The 17,991-nt window shown below is 49.4% G+C and overlaps 1 protein-coding gene across 1 annotated transcript in view; it reads left to right on the forward strand.

The window, feature by feature from the left end:
- Nucleotides 1-17,991, forward strand: part of xylt1 (xylosyltransferase I) — a 292,461-nt gene that overhangs the window by 230,325 nt on the left and 44,145 nt on the right. The window contains exon 6 of the mRNA XM_086000811.1: nucleotides 8,885-9,101. Coding sequence (XP_085856937.1) covers nucleotides 8,885-9,101 — 217 coding nt within the window. The remainder of the gene's footprint in view (nucleotides 1-8,884; nucleotides 9,102-17,991) is intronic.

A 17,991-nucleotide genomic window follows, 5' to 3' on the forward strand; every position in this document is an offset into this window, starting at 1 on the left:
GGGAACGCCACCACCTCCAAGTTCCCCTCCAACTCACACACCATCCTGACTTGGAAGTATATCGTCGTTTCTTCATCGTCACTCGGGTCAAAATCCTGGAATTCCCTCCCTAACAGCACTGTGGGAGTAACTTCACCACATGGACTGCAGCGGTTCAAGAAGGCGGCTCACCACCACCTTCTCAAGGGCAGTTAGGGATGGGCAATAAATGCTGGCCTTGCCAGCGATGCCCACATCCCGTGAATGAATAAAAAAGGAGATTTATAACTCACTTAGAACTTATGGGAGGAAGAGGAGCAGCAGCCTTAACAACCGAGATGATCAGCAGGTGAGCTTGTTAGAACAGAGCCGGTGAGAGGACTGCTTGTAGAAGGCCGTCGTACCCAGCCCACAGGGTCTATAGGCTAAGAGTCACTCTCCTGGCTATGTCTAAGGAGCACTACAGCGAGAGGCTGTTGTTGACCTATTGCTGCAGGTCCTGCTGCCTACTGGACCAGGTGGCTGTGCTTTGCTAGTGGCTGTCAAAGTCACCACCCCCCCTTAACTTTTTAACCTCGGGCTCTTTCCAGGCTGCTACAGTGGGCATCACCGCATCTCCCAGTACAGCCACATCAAGCGGGTCACCAATGCCCTCTTTGGCAGAGCAAACTTAATACATTGCCTACCCCATGGATGCCAACAGCCAGAATGAGAGGGCACTGGGATTTGCAGAAATGACTGGCTTCCCTCGTGTCCAGGGACATAATAGGTTGCACTCATGTAGCTTTCAAGGCACCAGAAAACAAGCCATCAGCATTTGTGAACAGAAAGGGCTGTCACTCCATTAATGTATAACTGGTGTTTAATCACCACAGAACGATCATACAATCTACCAGTTTCACTGGCAACTTCCATGATGCCTTCATCCTGGGACACCCATCAATCCCCCCCACCTTTTCATTCATCCAGATACGTCAGAGGATGGCTGCTGGGGGACAATACACACATAGCTGGTGACACCCTTCCGCAACTCCACCACACCACACCTGAGTCAGCACAGGTACAGTCATAGGACCCTTGAGATGCTCGTGGCCAACTGCAGTTCTTCAGCTGCTGCCAGGGCAGTCTGGCCCAGCTGGCTACCCCATGCTGGTCCTGGCTCACATCAAAGCCAGTGTCCCCGCCTCTCTTGACCAACACCAGTTTGCCTATCGTGCAAACAGATCAACGGAGGATGCAATCACAACTGCTCTACACTCTGCACTGAATCACTTAGATGGTAAAGAGACCTACATCAGAATGCTGTTCATAGACTACAGCTCAGCATTCAACACTATCGTCCCCAACAAGCTGGCCACCAAACTCCACACTCTTGGCCTGAACACTTCCTTCTGCAACTGGACCCTGGACTTCCTAACAAACAGACCCCAGTCTGTCAAATTAGGTAACCACACCTCCCCCCCCCCCCCCGACCCTGAACATGGGGGCCCCACAAGGATGTGTGCTGAGCCCCCTCCTCTACTCCCTCTTCACCCACGACTGTGTGGCTGTTCATGGTTCCAACACCATCATCAAGTTTGCGGATGATACCACGGTAGTAGGCCAGATCACCAACAACGATGAGTCAGCCTACAGGGAGGAGGTCCAGCATCTCGTGAAGTGGTGCGCCGATAACAACCTGGCCCTTAACATCAAGAAAACCAAAGAAATCATTGTGGACTTCAGGAAGTCTAAAGGCGGAAGTCACACCCCCATCCACATCCATGGGGCTGTGGTGGAAAGGGTGGACAGCTTTAAGTTCCTCAGAGTCCACATCACGGAAGACCTCTCCTGGTCCCTCAATACCTCCTCTCTGGTGAAGAAGGCCCAGTAGCGCCTATATTTCCTAAGGAGGCTGAAGGGATGTAACCTGTCACCCCTGATCCTCTCTAACTTTTACCGCTGCACAATAGAGAGCATCCTGATGAACTGTATCACAGTACGGTATGGCAGCTGTAGCTACTATGACCGGAAAGCCCTGCAGCGGATAGTCAAAACTGCCCAATGCATTACCGGCACCCGGCTACCGACCATAGAGCACATATACCAGAAACGCTGTTTACAGAGGTCACAGACCATCATCAAAGACCCTACCCACCCCAGCCACAGTCTGTTCGCCCTCCTGCCATCTGGGAGACGCTACAGATGCATTCGCACCCGTACGACCAGATTTAGGAACAGCTTCTTTCCCAGGGCTGTCATCCTACTGAACTCCACAAATAAACTCTAAAGCCTGCACATCTGCCAATGCACTTTATTATGGTTATGTTTATGTTAATGTATTACAAGCCAAATGTATGCTGAATGTTTAAATGTCTTAATCTAAATGTACACTCTCTGGAGCCGCAAGCCTACATTTCGTTGTACTGCACTTGTGCACTAACAATGGCAACAAAGTTGATTATGATTATGATGGCGGGTATTGGTTAAGATAATGCGAGGGAGCAGACGCACTTACTTTTCCTATTGCCAGTCCAATGGGGCAGCAACTCATCAGTTCAGTAATCTACAGGAGAGCACAGGATGAATGATACCTTGAAAGCTCCTATCTATTCAATCCATCAGTCTCTTCAAGGTGGACACCTGTACCTCCAAGGTGGAGCTCAGAGCCTGCATGGCATTCCGCCAAATTGCAAAAGCTGTGAACATTGACTCCTTTTGTGAGGACCTGGCTGCAGTGTCCCTGGAGTTGGCCACATTCTCAGAGGTAGACTGCTGATGCCCAGGGAGATAACCCCACACAGAGTGGAAGCAGACTCCGCCACACTTTCAGCCATGGTGCTGAAACTCCTTGGTAGGCCTTCCAATACTTGGTGCAACTGCTTGTGTGAGGCTAGCCGTTTTCTTTATATAGCTGGATCCCCTGATCTCTGTCGTCCTCAACATATGTGGGAATGGACTGTGCCATTCCAGAGAGCTGTCCCTGCCACCATTAACTCCTCCTGTTCATTAGTACTGGGTGCATTACCACTTACAGAATCTCTGTTCTGGTGCTAGGGAGTGCTGGAGTGTGTGACGATGCTTCCTCTGAAAGACTGTCCTCCTCCAAGCTGTCTTCTTTGCGGGGGGTGGCGGGGTGTTGTTGGCTGTAGCTGTTGAGAAGGAAAGAAAAATGGGGCAATAGTTAGGATGGCTCTGAGATGCTGGATAGTTACAAATGGACATGCATCACAATGCAGCTTGATGTAGTCCGGCTGGCTGAATGTGCAGGTTTCTGTGTACAAGTAATGGTCAGAGGCCCTGTTCAGATATAGGGTTGCTAATTCTGGCTGGAGGTATTCCTGAAGCTTTGATCATGTGATGTCTGATCACGTGACATCCTCAAATGTTACTGCATTTACCTGATAAAGGCTGGCCCCCTGTAGTTGAGTATCTTTGCTCGTGGTTTCGCACCAGCAGCTGTTGTTGGAGAAGTTCTGAGAACCAGGAGGCCACCCGGGAGCCGGCGAAGAGGGAAACCGAAGGCGGGGAAACCGAAAATGGGGCAGGAATTCGCAAGGGGGAAACCAGAGATGGGAGGAGCTTTGATTCCACCGGTAACTAATGGTAACTCACTGAAATTGCGCAGATAACTAATAGTAATACTGGTAACACTCAGATTCCCCTCATAACCAACAGTAATACAACAACTCACTGATAGTCTATATGCAACTGGTAGTAATAGGTGCAACGTCTCGCTATTCTACCTGTAACTAGTAGTAATCCTATAACCTGCTGATATTCACCCTGAAACTAGAACCAGAAATTCTCTCGCACTGCGCAAGGTGCGGTCAGGCTCCCCAGCTGATGCCACTTTTAACAGGCCCGATCTCTCCACATATCTCCTTGAACTCCGGTTCTGTGTGAAGGTGAAAACTCTGAACTGGGAGACTCAGTCGGAGCCGATCGATGCTTGGACTTGGACTTCACGCGTCAAAACTGCCTGGCACAGGCCAACCTGAACCAAACCGAATGATCGCACAAAGGGCAGCAGGCTCGGTGTTTGGGGCACTTTTCACAGGACACATCGTCCTAAACTTAGTTCAGCACCAACATTTCTAAACCACTTCCCAAGCTAGGACTGAATAATGGACAGTTTTCACAGAATGATAGAAATGACAGCACAGGAGGAGGCCATTGGGCCCCCTGTGCCAGTGCTGGGACTCTCTCCTGTAACCCCATTCCCCCCTGTGCCAGTGCTGGGGCTCTCTCCTGTAACCCCAATCCCCCCCCGTGCCAGTGTTGGGGCTCTCTCCTGTAACCCCATCCCCCCCTGTGCCAGTGCTGGGGCTCTCTCCTGTAACCCCATCCCCCCCTGTGCTGGGGCTCTCTCCTGTAACCCCATTCCCCCCCCCCCCCCCTGTGTTGGGGCTCTCTCCTGTAACCCCATTCCCCCCCTGTGCTGGGGCTCTCTCCTGTAACCCCATTCCCCCCCCCCCCTGTGTTGGGGCTCTCTCCTGTAACCCCATTCCCCCCCTGTGCCAGTGCTGGGGCTCTCTCCTGTAACCCCATTCCCCCCTGTGCCAGTACTGGGGCTCTCTCCTGTAACCCCATCCCCCCCCCCCCTGTGTTGGGGCTCTCTCCTGTAACCCCATCCCCCCCCCCCCCTGTGTTGGGGCTCTCTCCTGTAACCCCATCCCCCCCTGTGCCAGTGTTGGGGCTCTCTCCTGTAACCCCATCCCCCCCTGTGCCAGTGCTGGGGCTCTCTCCTGTAACCCCATCCCCCCCCCCGCCGTGCTGGGACTCCTGTAACCCCATTCCCCCCTGTGCCAGTGCTGGGACTCTCTCCTGTAACCCCATTCCCCCCTGTGCCAGTGCTGGGACTCTCTCCTGTAACCCCATTCCCCCCTGTGCCAGTGCTGGGACTCTCTCCTGTAACCCCATTCCCCCCCCGCCCCCCCCCCGTGCTGGGACTCCTGTAACCCCATTCCCCCCCCCGCCCTCCGTGCTGGGACTCCTGTAACCCCATTCCCCCCTGTGCCAGTGCTGGGGCTCTCTCCTGTAACCCCATTCCCCCCCCCCTCCGTGCTGGGACTCCTGTAACCCCATTCCCCCCCTGTGCTGGGGCTCTCTCCTGTAACCCCATTCCCCCCCTGTGCTGGGGCTCTCTCCTGTAACCCCATTCCCCCCTGTGCTGGGGCTCTCTCCTGTAACCCCATTCCCCCCTGTGCTGGGGCTCTCTCCTGTAACCCCAATCCCCCCCTGTGCTGGGACTCTCTCCTGTAACCCCATTCCCCCCCTGTGCTGGGACTCTCTCCTGTAACCCCATTCCCCCCCTGTGCCAGTGCTGGGACTCTCTCCTGTAACCCCATTCCCCCCCTGTGCTGGGGCTCTCTCCTGTAACCCCATTCCCCCCCCCCTGCCGTGCTGGGACTCCTGTAACCCCATCTCCCCCCCCCCTGTGCTGGGGCTCTCTCCTGTAACCCCATTCCCCCCTGTGCTGGGGCTCTCTCCTGTAACCCCATTCCCCCCCTGTGCTGGGGCTCTCTCCTGTAACCCCATTCCCCCCCTGTGCTGGGGCTCTCTCCTGTAACCCCACTCCCCCCCCCCCCCCTGTGCTGGGGCTCTCTCCTGTAACCCCATTCCCCCCCCCCCCCGTGCTGGGACTCCTGTAACCCCATTCCGCCCCCCCCCCCTGTGTTGGGGCTCTCTCCTGTAACCCCATTCCCCCCCTGTGCCAGTGCTGGGGCTCTCTCCTGTAACCCCATTCCCCCCTGTGCTGGGGCTCTCTCCTGTAACCCCATTCCCCCCTGTGCTGGGGCTCTCTCCTGTAACCCCATTCCCCCCTGTGCTGGGGCTCTCTCCTGTAACCCCATTCCCCCCTGTGCTGGGGCTCTCTCCTGTAACCCCATTCCGCCCCCCCCCCCTGTGTTGGGGCTCTCTCCTGTAACCTCATTCCCCCCCTGTGCTGGGGCTCTCTCCTGTAACCCCATTCCCCCCCTGTGCTGGGGCTCTCTCCTGTAACCCCATTCCCCCCCCCCCCTGTGTTGGGGCTCTCTCCTGTAACCCCATTCCCCCCCTGTGCCAGTGCTGGGGCTCTCTCCTGTAACCCCATTCCCCCCTGTGCTGGGGCTCTCTCCTGTAACCCCATTCCCCCCTGTGCTGGGGCTCTCTCCTGTAACCCCATTCCCCCCTGTGCTGGGGCTCTCTCCTGTAACCCCATTCCCCCCTGTGCTGGGGCTCTCTCCTGTAACCCCATTCCCCCCTGTGCTGGGGCTCTCTCCTGTAACCCCATTCCCCCCCTGTGCTGGGGCTCTCTCCTGTAACCCCAATCCCCCCCTGTGCTGGGGCTCTCTCCTGTAACCCCAATCCCCCCCTGTGCTGGGGCTCTCTCCTGTAACCCCATTCCCCCCCTGTGTTGGGGCTCTCTCCTGTAACCCCATTCCCCCCCTGTGCTGGGGCTCTCTCCTGTAACCCCACTCCCCCACCCCCCCTGTGCTGGGGCTCTCTCCTGTAACCCCATTCCCCCCCCCCCCCCGTGCTGGGACTCCTGTAACCCCATTCCGCCCCCCCCCCTGTGTTGGGGCTCTCTCCTGTAACCCCATTCCCCCCCTGTGCCAGTGCTGGGGCTCTCTCCTGTAACCTCATTCCCCCCTTGTGTTGGGGCTCTCTCCTGTAACCCCATTCCGCCCCCCCCCCCTGTGTTGGGGCTCTCTCCTGTAACCTCATTCCCCCCCTGTGCTGGGGCTCTCTCCTGTAACCCCATTCCCCCCCTGTGCTGGGGCTCTCTCCTGTAACCCCATGCCCCCCTGTGCTGGGGCTCTCTCCTGTAACCCCATTCCCCCCCTGTGCTGGGGCTCTCTCCTGTAACCCCAATCCCCCCCTGTGCCACTGCTGGGACTCCTGTAACCCCATTCCCCCCCTGTGCCAGTGCTGGGGCTCTCTCCTGTAACCCCAATCCCCCCCTGTGCCACTGCTGGGACTCCTGTAACCCCAATCCCCCCCCGTGCCAGTGCTGGGGCTCTCTCCTGTAACCCCAATCCCCCCCCGTGCCAGTGCTGGGGCTCTCTCCTGCAACCCCAATCCCCCCCTGCGCCAGTGCTGGGGCTCTCTCCTGTAACCCCAATCCCCCCCTGTGCCAGTGCTGGGACTCCTGTAACCCCAATCCCCCCCTGTGCCAGTGCTGGGACTCCTGTAACCCCATTCCCCCCCTGTGCCAGTGCTGGGACTCTCTCCTGTAACCCCATCCCCCCCCCTGTGCTGGGGCTCTCTCCTGTAACCCCAATCCCCCCCTGTGCCAGTGCTGGGACTCCTGTAACCCCATTCCCCCCCTGTGCCAGTGCTGGGGCTCTCTCCTGTAACCCCATTCCCCCCCTGTGCCTCTGCTGGGGCTCTCTCCTGTAACCCCATTCCCCCCCTGTGCCAGTGCTGGGGCTCTCTCCTGTAACCCCATTCCCCCCCTGTGCCTCTGCTGGGGCTCTCTCCTGTAACCCCATTCCCCCCCTGTGCCAGTGCTGGGACTCTCTCCTGTAACCCCAATCCCCCCCTGTGCCTCTGCTGGGGCTCTCTCCTGTAACCCCATTCCCCCCCTGTGCCTGTGCTGGGGCTCTCTCCTGTAACCCCATTCCCCCCCTGTGCTGGGACTCTCTCCTGTAACCCCAATCCCCCCCTGTGCCTCTGCTGGGGCTCTCTCCTGTAACCCCATTCCCCCCCTGTGCTGGGACTCTCTCCTGCAACCCCAATCCCCCCCTGTGCCTGTGCTGGGGCTCTCTCCTGTAACCTCATTCCCCCTCCGTGCTGGGGCTCTCTCCTGTAACCCCATTCCCCCCTTGTGCTGGGACTCTCTCCTGTAACCCCAATCCCCCCCCACCCCTGTGCTGGGACTCCTGTAACCCCATTCCCTCCCTGTGCTGGGACTCTCTCCTGTAACCCCATTTACCCCCCCAAATCCTTTTATATTCATTTTTTCAAATATCTATCCCATTCCCTTTCAACTTAAGTTCCAGTCTCTGGCACAATTGTCACTTGTGGTGAAACATCCCATGGTATAATAGCCCGAAGTTCAAAAATCCTTCCTTCTACGATGAAGAATTAGCCTAGATTGTGTGTCGGATTGGCTGGAGTCCAGCTTCCACCCACACCCTTTTGAGTCAGAGGCAAGAATATTAACCCTGAGCCAAGGCTGACATTTTGAGCAGGGAAAGTGATATAGCGGGTCATTTGCACTTAAACCGCCCGACGAGAAACTGACGGGATCAGGTCAGCCACCAATCGGGCAGGGTATAGAACGAGGCAGCTGACCCAATCCCATCAATTTCCCGCTGGGCGGCTTAGGCTAAAGTTACCCCCATAGTGTCAGTGAAAGAGAAATACATTCCAGAAATGCGGGAGCTGGAAATTGAATAAGATCATTCTCGTGTTTTGTCCAATGACCAGTTGCAGCGAAAGCATGAACACTACAAATAGTATCTATGGCTTCCAAAAGTACTTTGTTCACACTACATTAAAAATAAGTGACACAATCCTACGATGTCGTATTGCATATAGTGCAATAATCTGTGAAGACTAGATTATGGAACTTCTCCATTAATTCCTTGAATTGTTATGCATTGCCTGTTATGGTTGACTGTACGGAAAGAGATATGGATTGCATGTATCTCTTCAGAACTTTTGATGTGTTTAATAAAGGAGATGAATGGCCCTTTTTCTTGGTTTCATTAAAATTTCATTTACAGCAGAATTCCAGTAGACAGCATTAAAATGCTGAACTGTTGCAAGAGCTGAATGTAATGATACATGAAATCAGAACTTTTCTACTTTATCTGGTCTGTGCGACCAGGTCCCAGTTTCAACAAGGATTTATTTATAGCTGTCTTCCTAGTTGCTGTTACTATTCACGGTTCATCTCATGTTTTTCTCCCCCTTTTCTTTGCTGTCCTCTCCTCAGGTTCATAAGAAAGCAGGGTTTAGACAGGATTTTCTTTGAATGTGACACGCACATGTGGCGCCTAGGAGACAGGAAAATCCCAGAAGGCATCACTGTAGATGGCGGCTCCGACTGGTTCCTCCTCAATAGAAAATTTGTGGAATATGTGAACTATTCAGAAGATGAACTGGTGACACACATGAAGCGGTTTTATGCCTACACCCTGCTGCCGGCTGAGGTACGAAAAAAGAAACAGAACTGCTAGATTCCTTTTGTGTTTTTAAAAAAAAAAAAAGAATTGTGTCTCTCCCCGACTGTTGGCTTTAGTTATTAATATGGCTGGCCTTTTAAGCAGTAAAATATTTTGATTTTAAAATGAGGTTTACGATTTACTGTATTTTGACACCCCAGCCACATTAACGATCTGACGGGCATTATGCACGGACAGAAAAAAAAGTCACAGGAAGTGTCTGCTTTGGTAGAATAAGACCCAGCTCTGCTCGGTGTGCAGCTGCCTTTGACCACATGATTTGCAGCCACCTGGAGTGTTTTATATAGGAGAGCCCGAATCAGTTTTTTAAAAGAAAAATACACTTTTTTTTAAAGAAATTTTCTGGTCTTTTCAGGTTCACTGTTAAATATTTTCAGTTCTACGAGCTATGGAAATCTCCACATTTTTAAAATAGCTTAAATGTTCACTTTCATAATTATGTGTCTTGAATTTTGGTAGAGTTGGTATTCTTTCTTTAAAAAAATATAATGCCAAGTTAGTTAAATTACTGAATGGTGTAAATCTTCTGAATTGTAGCCAAGTCCCAAAATCTACCTGATTGCATTCCAGCTTTCCTGAAGGTTTTTCCCCACTGTTTAGGATCCCTGGGCAGCACATTCCAATTATGCATATGTATTTGTACTCCTTTTTTGTGTGTAGCTCTTGACACCGCAATAGTGTTCCCGAAATTAGCATTAGATGTGAGGCTTATGTGTTATATCAGAGCAAATGGCAGGGTGTTTGTGCAATCGAACCATACAGATGATCTGGGGATCACAGAATCAACAGTGCAGATAGAGGCCATTTCGGCCCATCGAGCCTGCACCGACACATATCCCACCCTATCCCCGTAACCCCACGTATTTAATCCCCTAACACTAAGGGTCAATTTATCATAGCCAAATCAACCTAACCTGCACATCTTTGGAAACCGGAGCACCCGGAGGAAACCCACGCAGACACAGGGAGAATGTGCAAACTCCACACACACAGTCGCCCGAGGCCAGATTTGAACCCGGGTCCCTGGCGCTGTGAGGCAAGAGTGCTAACCACTATGCCACCGTGCCCCCCGATGTTGGAACTGTTCTAGTTTCACATTGAGCAAGAATCCCAGAAATGAATAAGAAGCAGCCACTTCTACGTACGACGAAATCTCTGTGGTTTTCCATCACCATTTGATTTCTTATATTAATGCAACTAACATGAGAACACTAGAGGAAGAGCAGCGTTAACTTGTGAAATCTATTACCTCACTTCACAGTCATAATTATCCCTGTGTAAACAGCCAGTGTAGTGAAAGGGCTGCCTTTAGTTTAGTCTGGAAGTGTACAATTAAGCACGAGTCTTTTTTCATTTCTATTTTTGCTGTTGGTCCAATATAGAAAGTGTAAATTCTACGCTCTACCAGATGTTTACATCCTGTTTAAAAAGTCCATGTTGTCCTAATCATTAGTGAGTTGTACACTCTGACTTAGATGAATTACATTCTTTACTCTTCCCACGTTGACCCATAGTTATTTATTTTTATCCCAATGTAACTCTCACATTCACAACTTCCTTCAACTATGTGCTATGCCCAGGACTATGTGGTGGCCCCATCTGCAGATGTCTTCATGAATGATGTCCACATCACTGCTGCAATCAGTGCGGACATTCCCCTCCCTGACATAGTATTGCTCCCACCCAGTTAAGAGTGGGGAATTTGCACCCGGGAATTCTAATTCTGATTTTAAAATCTATAAACATCTATGGAGCTTTCACTGTGTCAGCACACAGTGCTGTCACATCCCATGATTCCTGTAAAAAAAATTCCAGATCATGGCTTCCCAGAAGTGGTGGACAGAGGCTAGGCGCAGGGGGAAGTAGTGGACGGCCAATCGCAGGACAGAACAGAGCCCAGGCCCAGGAGGACGTGGTGGACAGAAGCCAATCACAGGACAGAACAGAGCCCAGGCCAGGGGGACGTGGTGGACAGAAGCCAATCACAGGACAGAACAGAGCCCAGGCCCAGGGGGACATGGTGGACAGAAGCCAATCACAGGACAGAACAGAGCCCAGGCCCAGGGGGACATGGTGGACAGAAGCCAATCACAGGACAGAACAGAGCCCAGGCCCAGGGAGACTTGGTGGACAGAAGCCAATCACAGGACAGAACAGAGCCCAGGCCCGGGGGAAGTGATGGACAGAAGCCAATCACAGGAGGGTTGGGGGTGGAGGGTGATTGGACGAGAGAGAGGCCTACTACGGTGGGAAGTGTTACACAGATTCCAAGCATGGGGAAGTCCTTGACAAAGGCAGGGTCCACCCCACAACAGAGGAGACACAGTTTGGAGAATGAGTTACCTCAGACTAATTCACATACCTGGTAACTGGTTACAAAGTGCCATAGACAGAGCCCCGAGAGCGGGGTGCCAACCTATCCTATCAGCCAGGAAAGGAGCTGTATTATAGCAAGCCCATCCTGAAGAGTGCTCATCCTGTTTGGTGGCCAAGGTAAGTAATCAAATTTGAATTGGGATGAATTTGCTTTGAAGGCTTGACTTTCCTTAGCTGTTTGAATAGCAGCTGTTTGAGGAGAAGGAGTAAAGCAGAGGAGAACGTAGATTTTTTTTTTTTCTTCTCCTTTTGCTACGTCATTTGTTATTTCCAGGGACCTGTTTATCTGAAATGATAATGTAATTGTGACAATCAGAATGGTTTCTACTGAATGTTCTAGTTTCCATCATCTGCCACAATCATTCATGTAGAAGCACAGCATGCTGTCGGTCAGAGATGAGCTGTGAGAATTATCTGACTAACCTTTTTGTAGGATTTTGGGATTTGCTTTCAGATAAACCAAAATTCAATCTCAACGGATAGCAACAAAAAGAAAATGCTGGAAATGCGCAGCTGATCAGGCAGCCTCTTTAGAGAGCAGATATGTTAACGTAGATGCATTTAAGAGGAAGCTAGATAAACGCATGAGGGAGAAAGGAATAGAAGGATATGTTGATGGGGTGAGCTGAAGGAGGGTGGGAGGAGGCTCGTGTGGAGCACAAACACCGGCATGGACCTGGTGGGCCAGATGACCTGTTTCTGTGCAGTAAACAATACGTAATATTATGTCTTGGGCTGTAGCCGAAAGATGACCTTGTCTGTTATCTCCATCGATGCTGACTGACTTGCGGTGTGTTTGTAGCAGCTTCTGTTTTTGTTTCAGATTTACAGCATTTGCAATACAAAGTTAGGTGGGAAAGTAAGCTGTGAGGAGGAAGCAAAGAGCCTGCAAAGGGATATAGACAGGTTAAGTGAGTGGGCAATAAGGTGGCAGATGGAGTATAATGTGGGGAAATGAGGTTATTCACTTTGGTAGGAAGAATAGAAAAACAGAATGGTCGGAATTTTGCTGGTGCTCAGCGGACGGGATCGGTGTCGGGTCGGCAGTTAAATGTGAATTGATTGACAGCGGGTCGGGAACCTGCTGTCAAATCGCGCACACTTGCTTTTCCCGATGTCGGGTCTGCCAGCACTGAACAGACCCGACAGGCAGCGGCGGGGAGCTAATTTAATTGATTAGTGGCTTGTTTACAGCCACTTAACAGTGGTTTTAAACTTACCTTTTGAATTTGACAGCTCGCTCATGGGTTTCCCACTGTTGCTAGGCCACGTCTGTGAAGCTGAGGCAGGAGGTCAGTGGCCATTGAATCAGCTGATGAGTTGACAGCTTCAAATGTCAAGTAAAAGCTCCCACCTTACACAGATATCTTCCCTCAGCCACAAGCTCTTCCTCATTGCATTTCCACTACAGATTCACCATGCTGCAGGTCTTTACACAAGTCTTCATCTAGTCTGACCTCATTACCTCTCACCATTGACAGATCACTTCTATCATCTCTACTTCACCTGCCATCTATGCCATCAGCATGGGTGCACTTTATAATCTCTCACCTTGGTCCTCAGAATCCCAACACAATCAGCACCAGGCACAGCAACAGCACCAACCTTCTCCGCAATCACCTGATGCTGCACAGGACAGAGGGCATCAGCACCTGACCACATTGCTGCCCAGGACGCCAGGGATGGCCTCACCATGGCCAGATTTACTTCACTTGATGCTGCACACCCTGGCTGTCACATGATGTGCCAGGTTGGCACCACCCCACACCAGCACCACAAAGCATCCCTACAATGCCTGTAGAAGTGCCTTACTTCTTAGCTCTGGGTAATGACTCAATACACACTTGGATTCATCAGACGGACAGGCCTTTTATTTCTTTTTCTTGCAAGGGGAATCAGCACCTCTACTCAAGGGGTGAGGCTACTATTCCAATGATACAGCGTAAGCGTTCCATATTTATACAGTGTAACAAACAAGTTTGATTGACATTCCTTTGTTCCTCTATCAGGATACATATTAGATTAATCATCAGGTCTTATGACGTATTGACAGAAGGATCCTGGACACATAAGTCAACCGTTAATCTATAACAGGGCATGAATCGTGTAACCGGAGGTCCTCTTTAATCTTAATCATGTATTGGGAGGCTAGGTTTGCTTACGGTCACGAGTTGTCAGGTCAGTGGTTACTTCAAAGGAACCCATTGTTTCACTTCTACATTCTCATTAGGTGGGCAGACATCTGTTCTTGGCTGTAATCTAAGTACGTGCAATAGCTCTAGTTACACATCGACACTTGCCCAGTGTCAAGTCTGAAAACTTTTACCCAGCAAGCACTTGAAATTAACCCCTTGTATCATGTAGATTTCCTCATTCCCCCCTTTTGTCCTTTCTAAGGACAATCCATTTCGCTAAGTTTAAGAAACTCTGCATCAAAGGTCTCACCCTTAATATCCTCATATTCAGACATCATTGGTACTGGAGGAGTTGACGTTAATAAGGAAAGGACTTTTGTACACAATTTTAAACAACCAATCAATAAACTAATTAAAATTATTGTCATCACAATTGCGATTAAGGCTTCCAAAATTTGCTTTCCTAGTGCTCCTCCCCATCCTGAAATCCAATCCCACATGGACCACGGTTCAGGTTGACGTAGTTTCTCTACAGCCTCCTTTATGTGGTTTACCAGGTTGGTGATATTTTCTGAGCTATCTGGGATATAGGTGCAACATTCGGTTTTTATGATTGCACATGTGCCCCCTTCTTTTGCCAACAAATAGTCCAGAGCCATGCGGTTTTGTAAGGCAACAGTGCGCAAAGCCACCATTTCTGCGTTTACATCACTAAGAGCATCAGCAGTATCATTGGCTATTTGTTCCAACACTGCTGCCATGTTTATAGATTCTCTTGCTAGCTTCCCTGTTCCATACCAGGGAAATGCTATAGCAAAGAACCTTTCAGTTTCTGTAATGGCTCGTTTTGCTCGTGTCCCAGGGTGGCTATCCAAAGATGAAATATGATGTATATAGGGCACTACATATCCCAAATAACATGACCCAGTCCAATTTTGTGGTAACCAAGGGTATGCTCTATGCCCACAGATGAAATAGGTGTTATTATAGGCTTCAAATTTGTTCCATATCTGGTGCATCATTCCTATTCCTTGTTCTCCTTTCCAGATTTTTTTATTAGTCAAATTTTGTACTGTGGACAGGTTCCACCGTCCCCAATAGGGCCATTCGACTGCGCCCGGTGGTTTAGTAGTAGTTTTAGTCAAAGTGTAGTTACATTTGCACTTACTCCATCTATCTTCTACTATCTTATCCTGCCTAATCCTAAGACTCAGGGGTTGATACGGGGGTACCTGCATAGTGTGATCCTGAAGCTGAACCTTCATAGTCTCGTTATAGCATATAATATAAAAGAAATCACTGTTTAAAAGTACACATTCTTCTATGCATGGTTTGCCCTTCAGGGGATCTGGGTAAATCAATATGGCAGTTTCAATTATCGTTAACAAAGGGAACAGTCTTATTAGAGTCCAAATCCAGTTCATCTTGGCAGTGTATCGTCTTCAACTGATGCCTTCTTACAATGGGACGCATGTATCCATGTTGGTCGCTCCTTTACTTTTACAGCGGTGTTTGTGGTCAGGAGTACTTGGAAGGGTCCCTCAAATCTGGGTTGAAGGCCATTCTTTCACTTGAAGATTTTTATGTAGACGTTATCTCCTGGCTCGAAAGTATGGCACTTTCCTTCAGCGGGATCGACCTGGGCTTCCTTCACCTGTTGATGGAAACTAGAAATGCATTTGGTTAGTGCAATGCAATAACTCAACATATCTTCCTCCATTTTATGAATGTCCATTTGTTTAGCTGTTAAAGGTGCCGAAAAGGGCAATCTTTGTGGTCTTCCCATGACGATCTCGTGAGGCGACAATCCTGTAGTTCTGTTGGTAGCAGACTGCATTGTCATTAAAGCTATGGATAAAAAATCAACCCATTTAAGTCCAGTTTCTTTACACAGTTTTGCAGGCTTGTTTTTCAGTATCCCGTTATATCTTTCCACTAGTCCAGCCGACTGTGGATGATAACTGCAATGGAGGTGCTGGTTAATCTGTAAGGCTTTGCATAGTTCCTTAATCAATGTTCCCGTAAAATGGGACCCATTGTCACTTGACAGTTTTGCTGGTATCCCAAAGCGAGGTACAATGTCCTTCAATAAACATTTAGCAACAGTAGTGGCGTCACTCTTTCTACAAGGAAACGCTTCAATCCATCTTGAAAACATATCAACAATAACTAATACATATTTAAAGCTCATACACACAGGTAGTTCAATAAAATCCATTTGCAAGTGTACAAAAGGGCCCATGGGGTTTGGGTGGGATGCGGGCTGTACCTTCTTTATTTTCCCTGCATTCATGGTCTGGCAGATAGTACAATTTTCACATATTTGTTTTGCCAACTTTGAGATTCCTGGTGCATACCAGGTCTTGAGGATATAGTCCGCCATCCCCCCTTTGCCCGCATGGGTGAATTTATGAACACATCGGGCAATTGGTGATAGTAATGATTTGGGTGCCACCATGCGGCCGTCATGATGAACCCATAAGCCGTCAGTGTTTTTTTAAAACAATGATTAACAACCCATTCCTTTACTTCATCAGAACTGGCCCTATCTTGATGGGTCAGCACATCATCTAAGGACGGGGGCTGCGGTATCTCTGGCTTTTCCCTAACAGGGAAGGCTGAAACTTGTCGTTCAGCACTTGATATAGCTACTGACTTAGCAGCGCTATCTGCAGCAGCGTTTCCAAGCGCAACCTTGTCCAAATGCCCCATGTGCGCTTGGCACTTAATAATTGCAATCTGTTTACGTCTCTGAATAGCTAGTAAAAGATTTTGCACTTCTTGTGCATTTTTAATCTGGGTTCCCAAGGAAGTCAGGTAACCGCGAATTTTCCAAATTTGTCATGCTCATGTCTGGTTATTTCTGAATAGTTCAATATCCATTGTCTACAATAGCCAGTCATTCCTAGAAAATGCTTCATTTCTCTTTTAGTTTTTGGCAACGATATGTTGCAAACGACCTTTATTCTATCTGGCGTTAACTCCCTGTTTTAACAATGATTCCATCACTGGCTCAATTCCTTTTTCTGCTTTCTCTGACAATGGATACTGTGACCTTTTGGGTAATGATGCAGCTGGATTAATTGTAACTTTATAGGGCTGTGCAGTCTAATAGTTAGGAGGTATTTTAAATTTAAAAACGGCTGATAATCTTGTCCTGTTTTGTCATAGCAGGCCGTGCAGTGCAATTTTGAATGCCATTTCCCTAGTTTCAGGGATTCCTGGTATTGTTTTATGGAGCTTGTAACGAATCCCCACGCTCCTAACAGACTGACAAGTTTGGGACTCAAACTTGGGTCGGCAATTTCCCATGCGTAAAGAACAGGGTGTTTTATTTCTGTTACTGGGTACGCATATGCCTTATCTACTTGGATTTCTACCGTTACTCCTGATGGGGAGCAAATGATTGTAGCATTCATTTTGCACAGCAAGTCTCTTCCACATAAATTCATAGAGACATCTCCTGATAACAGAAAGGAGTGTTCTTCCTCAAATTCTTCTACTTTTACTGTGAGGGGAGTCGATTGATTCAAGCATTGTAGTATTCCAGCCAATCCAGCTATCGGGGTCTTTTTCCCATTAATAGGCATTCCTTCAGAATATCCTTTCCCTAACACCGAAAAGGTTGCTCCTGTATCTACTAAAATGACATAGGTCTCCCAGCTATTTGCATTTTAATTTCAGGTTCGCTGCGTGAATTTAAAGAAACAACGGGCATTTGGTGGTCTGTGGCGCCTGGGGCTGCTGGTGTCAGTCAGTAATTCTGATCTCTATTTCTCCTAAATCCCTGTCCGTTTGTAGGGTAACCTCCTGACTGGTCCGAAAAAGGGTTATGGACAGTGAAATTAGGACCTTTATTCTCTAACGGAGGTCCATTATTGGAGGTTTGGTTCTGACGATTTTTCGCAGAGCATTGGTTTGCCCAATGTCCGGGTTGTCCGCAATTATAACAATTACCAGATCGTCCATACCCTCTTACTCTACCATGTCTTCCTCTATATTCCCCTCTATTCATCCTTCTATAGTTACCTTGTTATCCTACCATAATAGAGGAGAAAGGTATTTCTTCGGGGTAATCTTTTTTTTTTCTGACTCAACAAACATAGAGGCAGTCTTTTTATCTGGCTGTTCTCTATTTCTCTCTTGTCCGTTAAACATTCCTCGAGACAAGTAATTCTTTCTATGTTAAATGAACCATCTGAGGGAAAGGGTCTAGTCTTATTTACAGTCCATTTGGACCAATTTAGTGGGTGATCAATGGATGATTGACCACAGTTCTTTAACATAAAGGCTGCTGGCGTGCCTTTCTCGGGTGGCTTACTGGTGCTAGCACCCATTGTAGCAGC

The sequence above is a fragment of the Somniosus microcephalus genome, chromosome 11 (assembly GCF_052327205.1).
Source record: "Somniosus microcephalus isolate GS21.2 chromosome 11, FLI_Smic_1.0, whole genome shotgun sequence".
Classification (NCBI taxonomy): domain Eukaryota; kingdom Metazoa; phylum Chordata; class Chondrichthyes; order Squaliformes; family Somniosidae; genus Somniosus; species Somniosus microcephalus.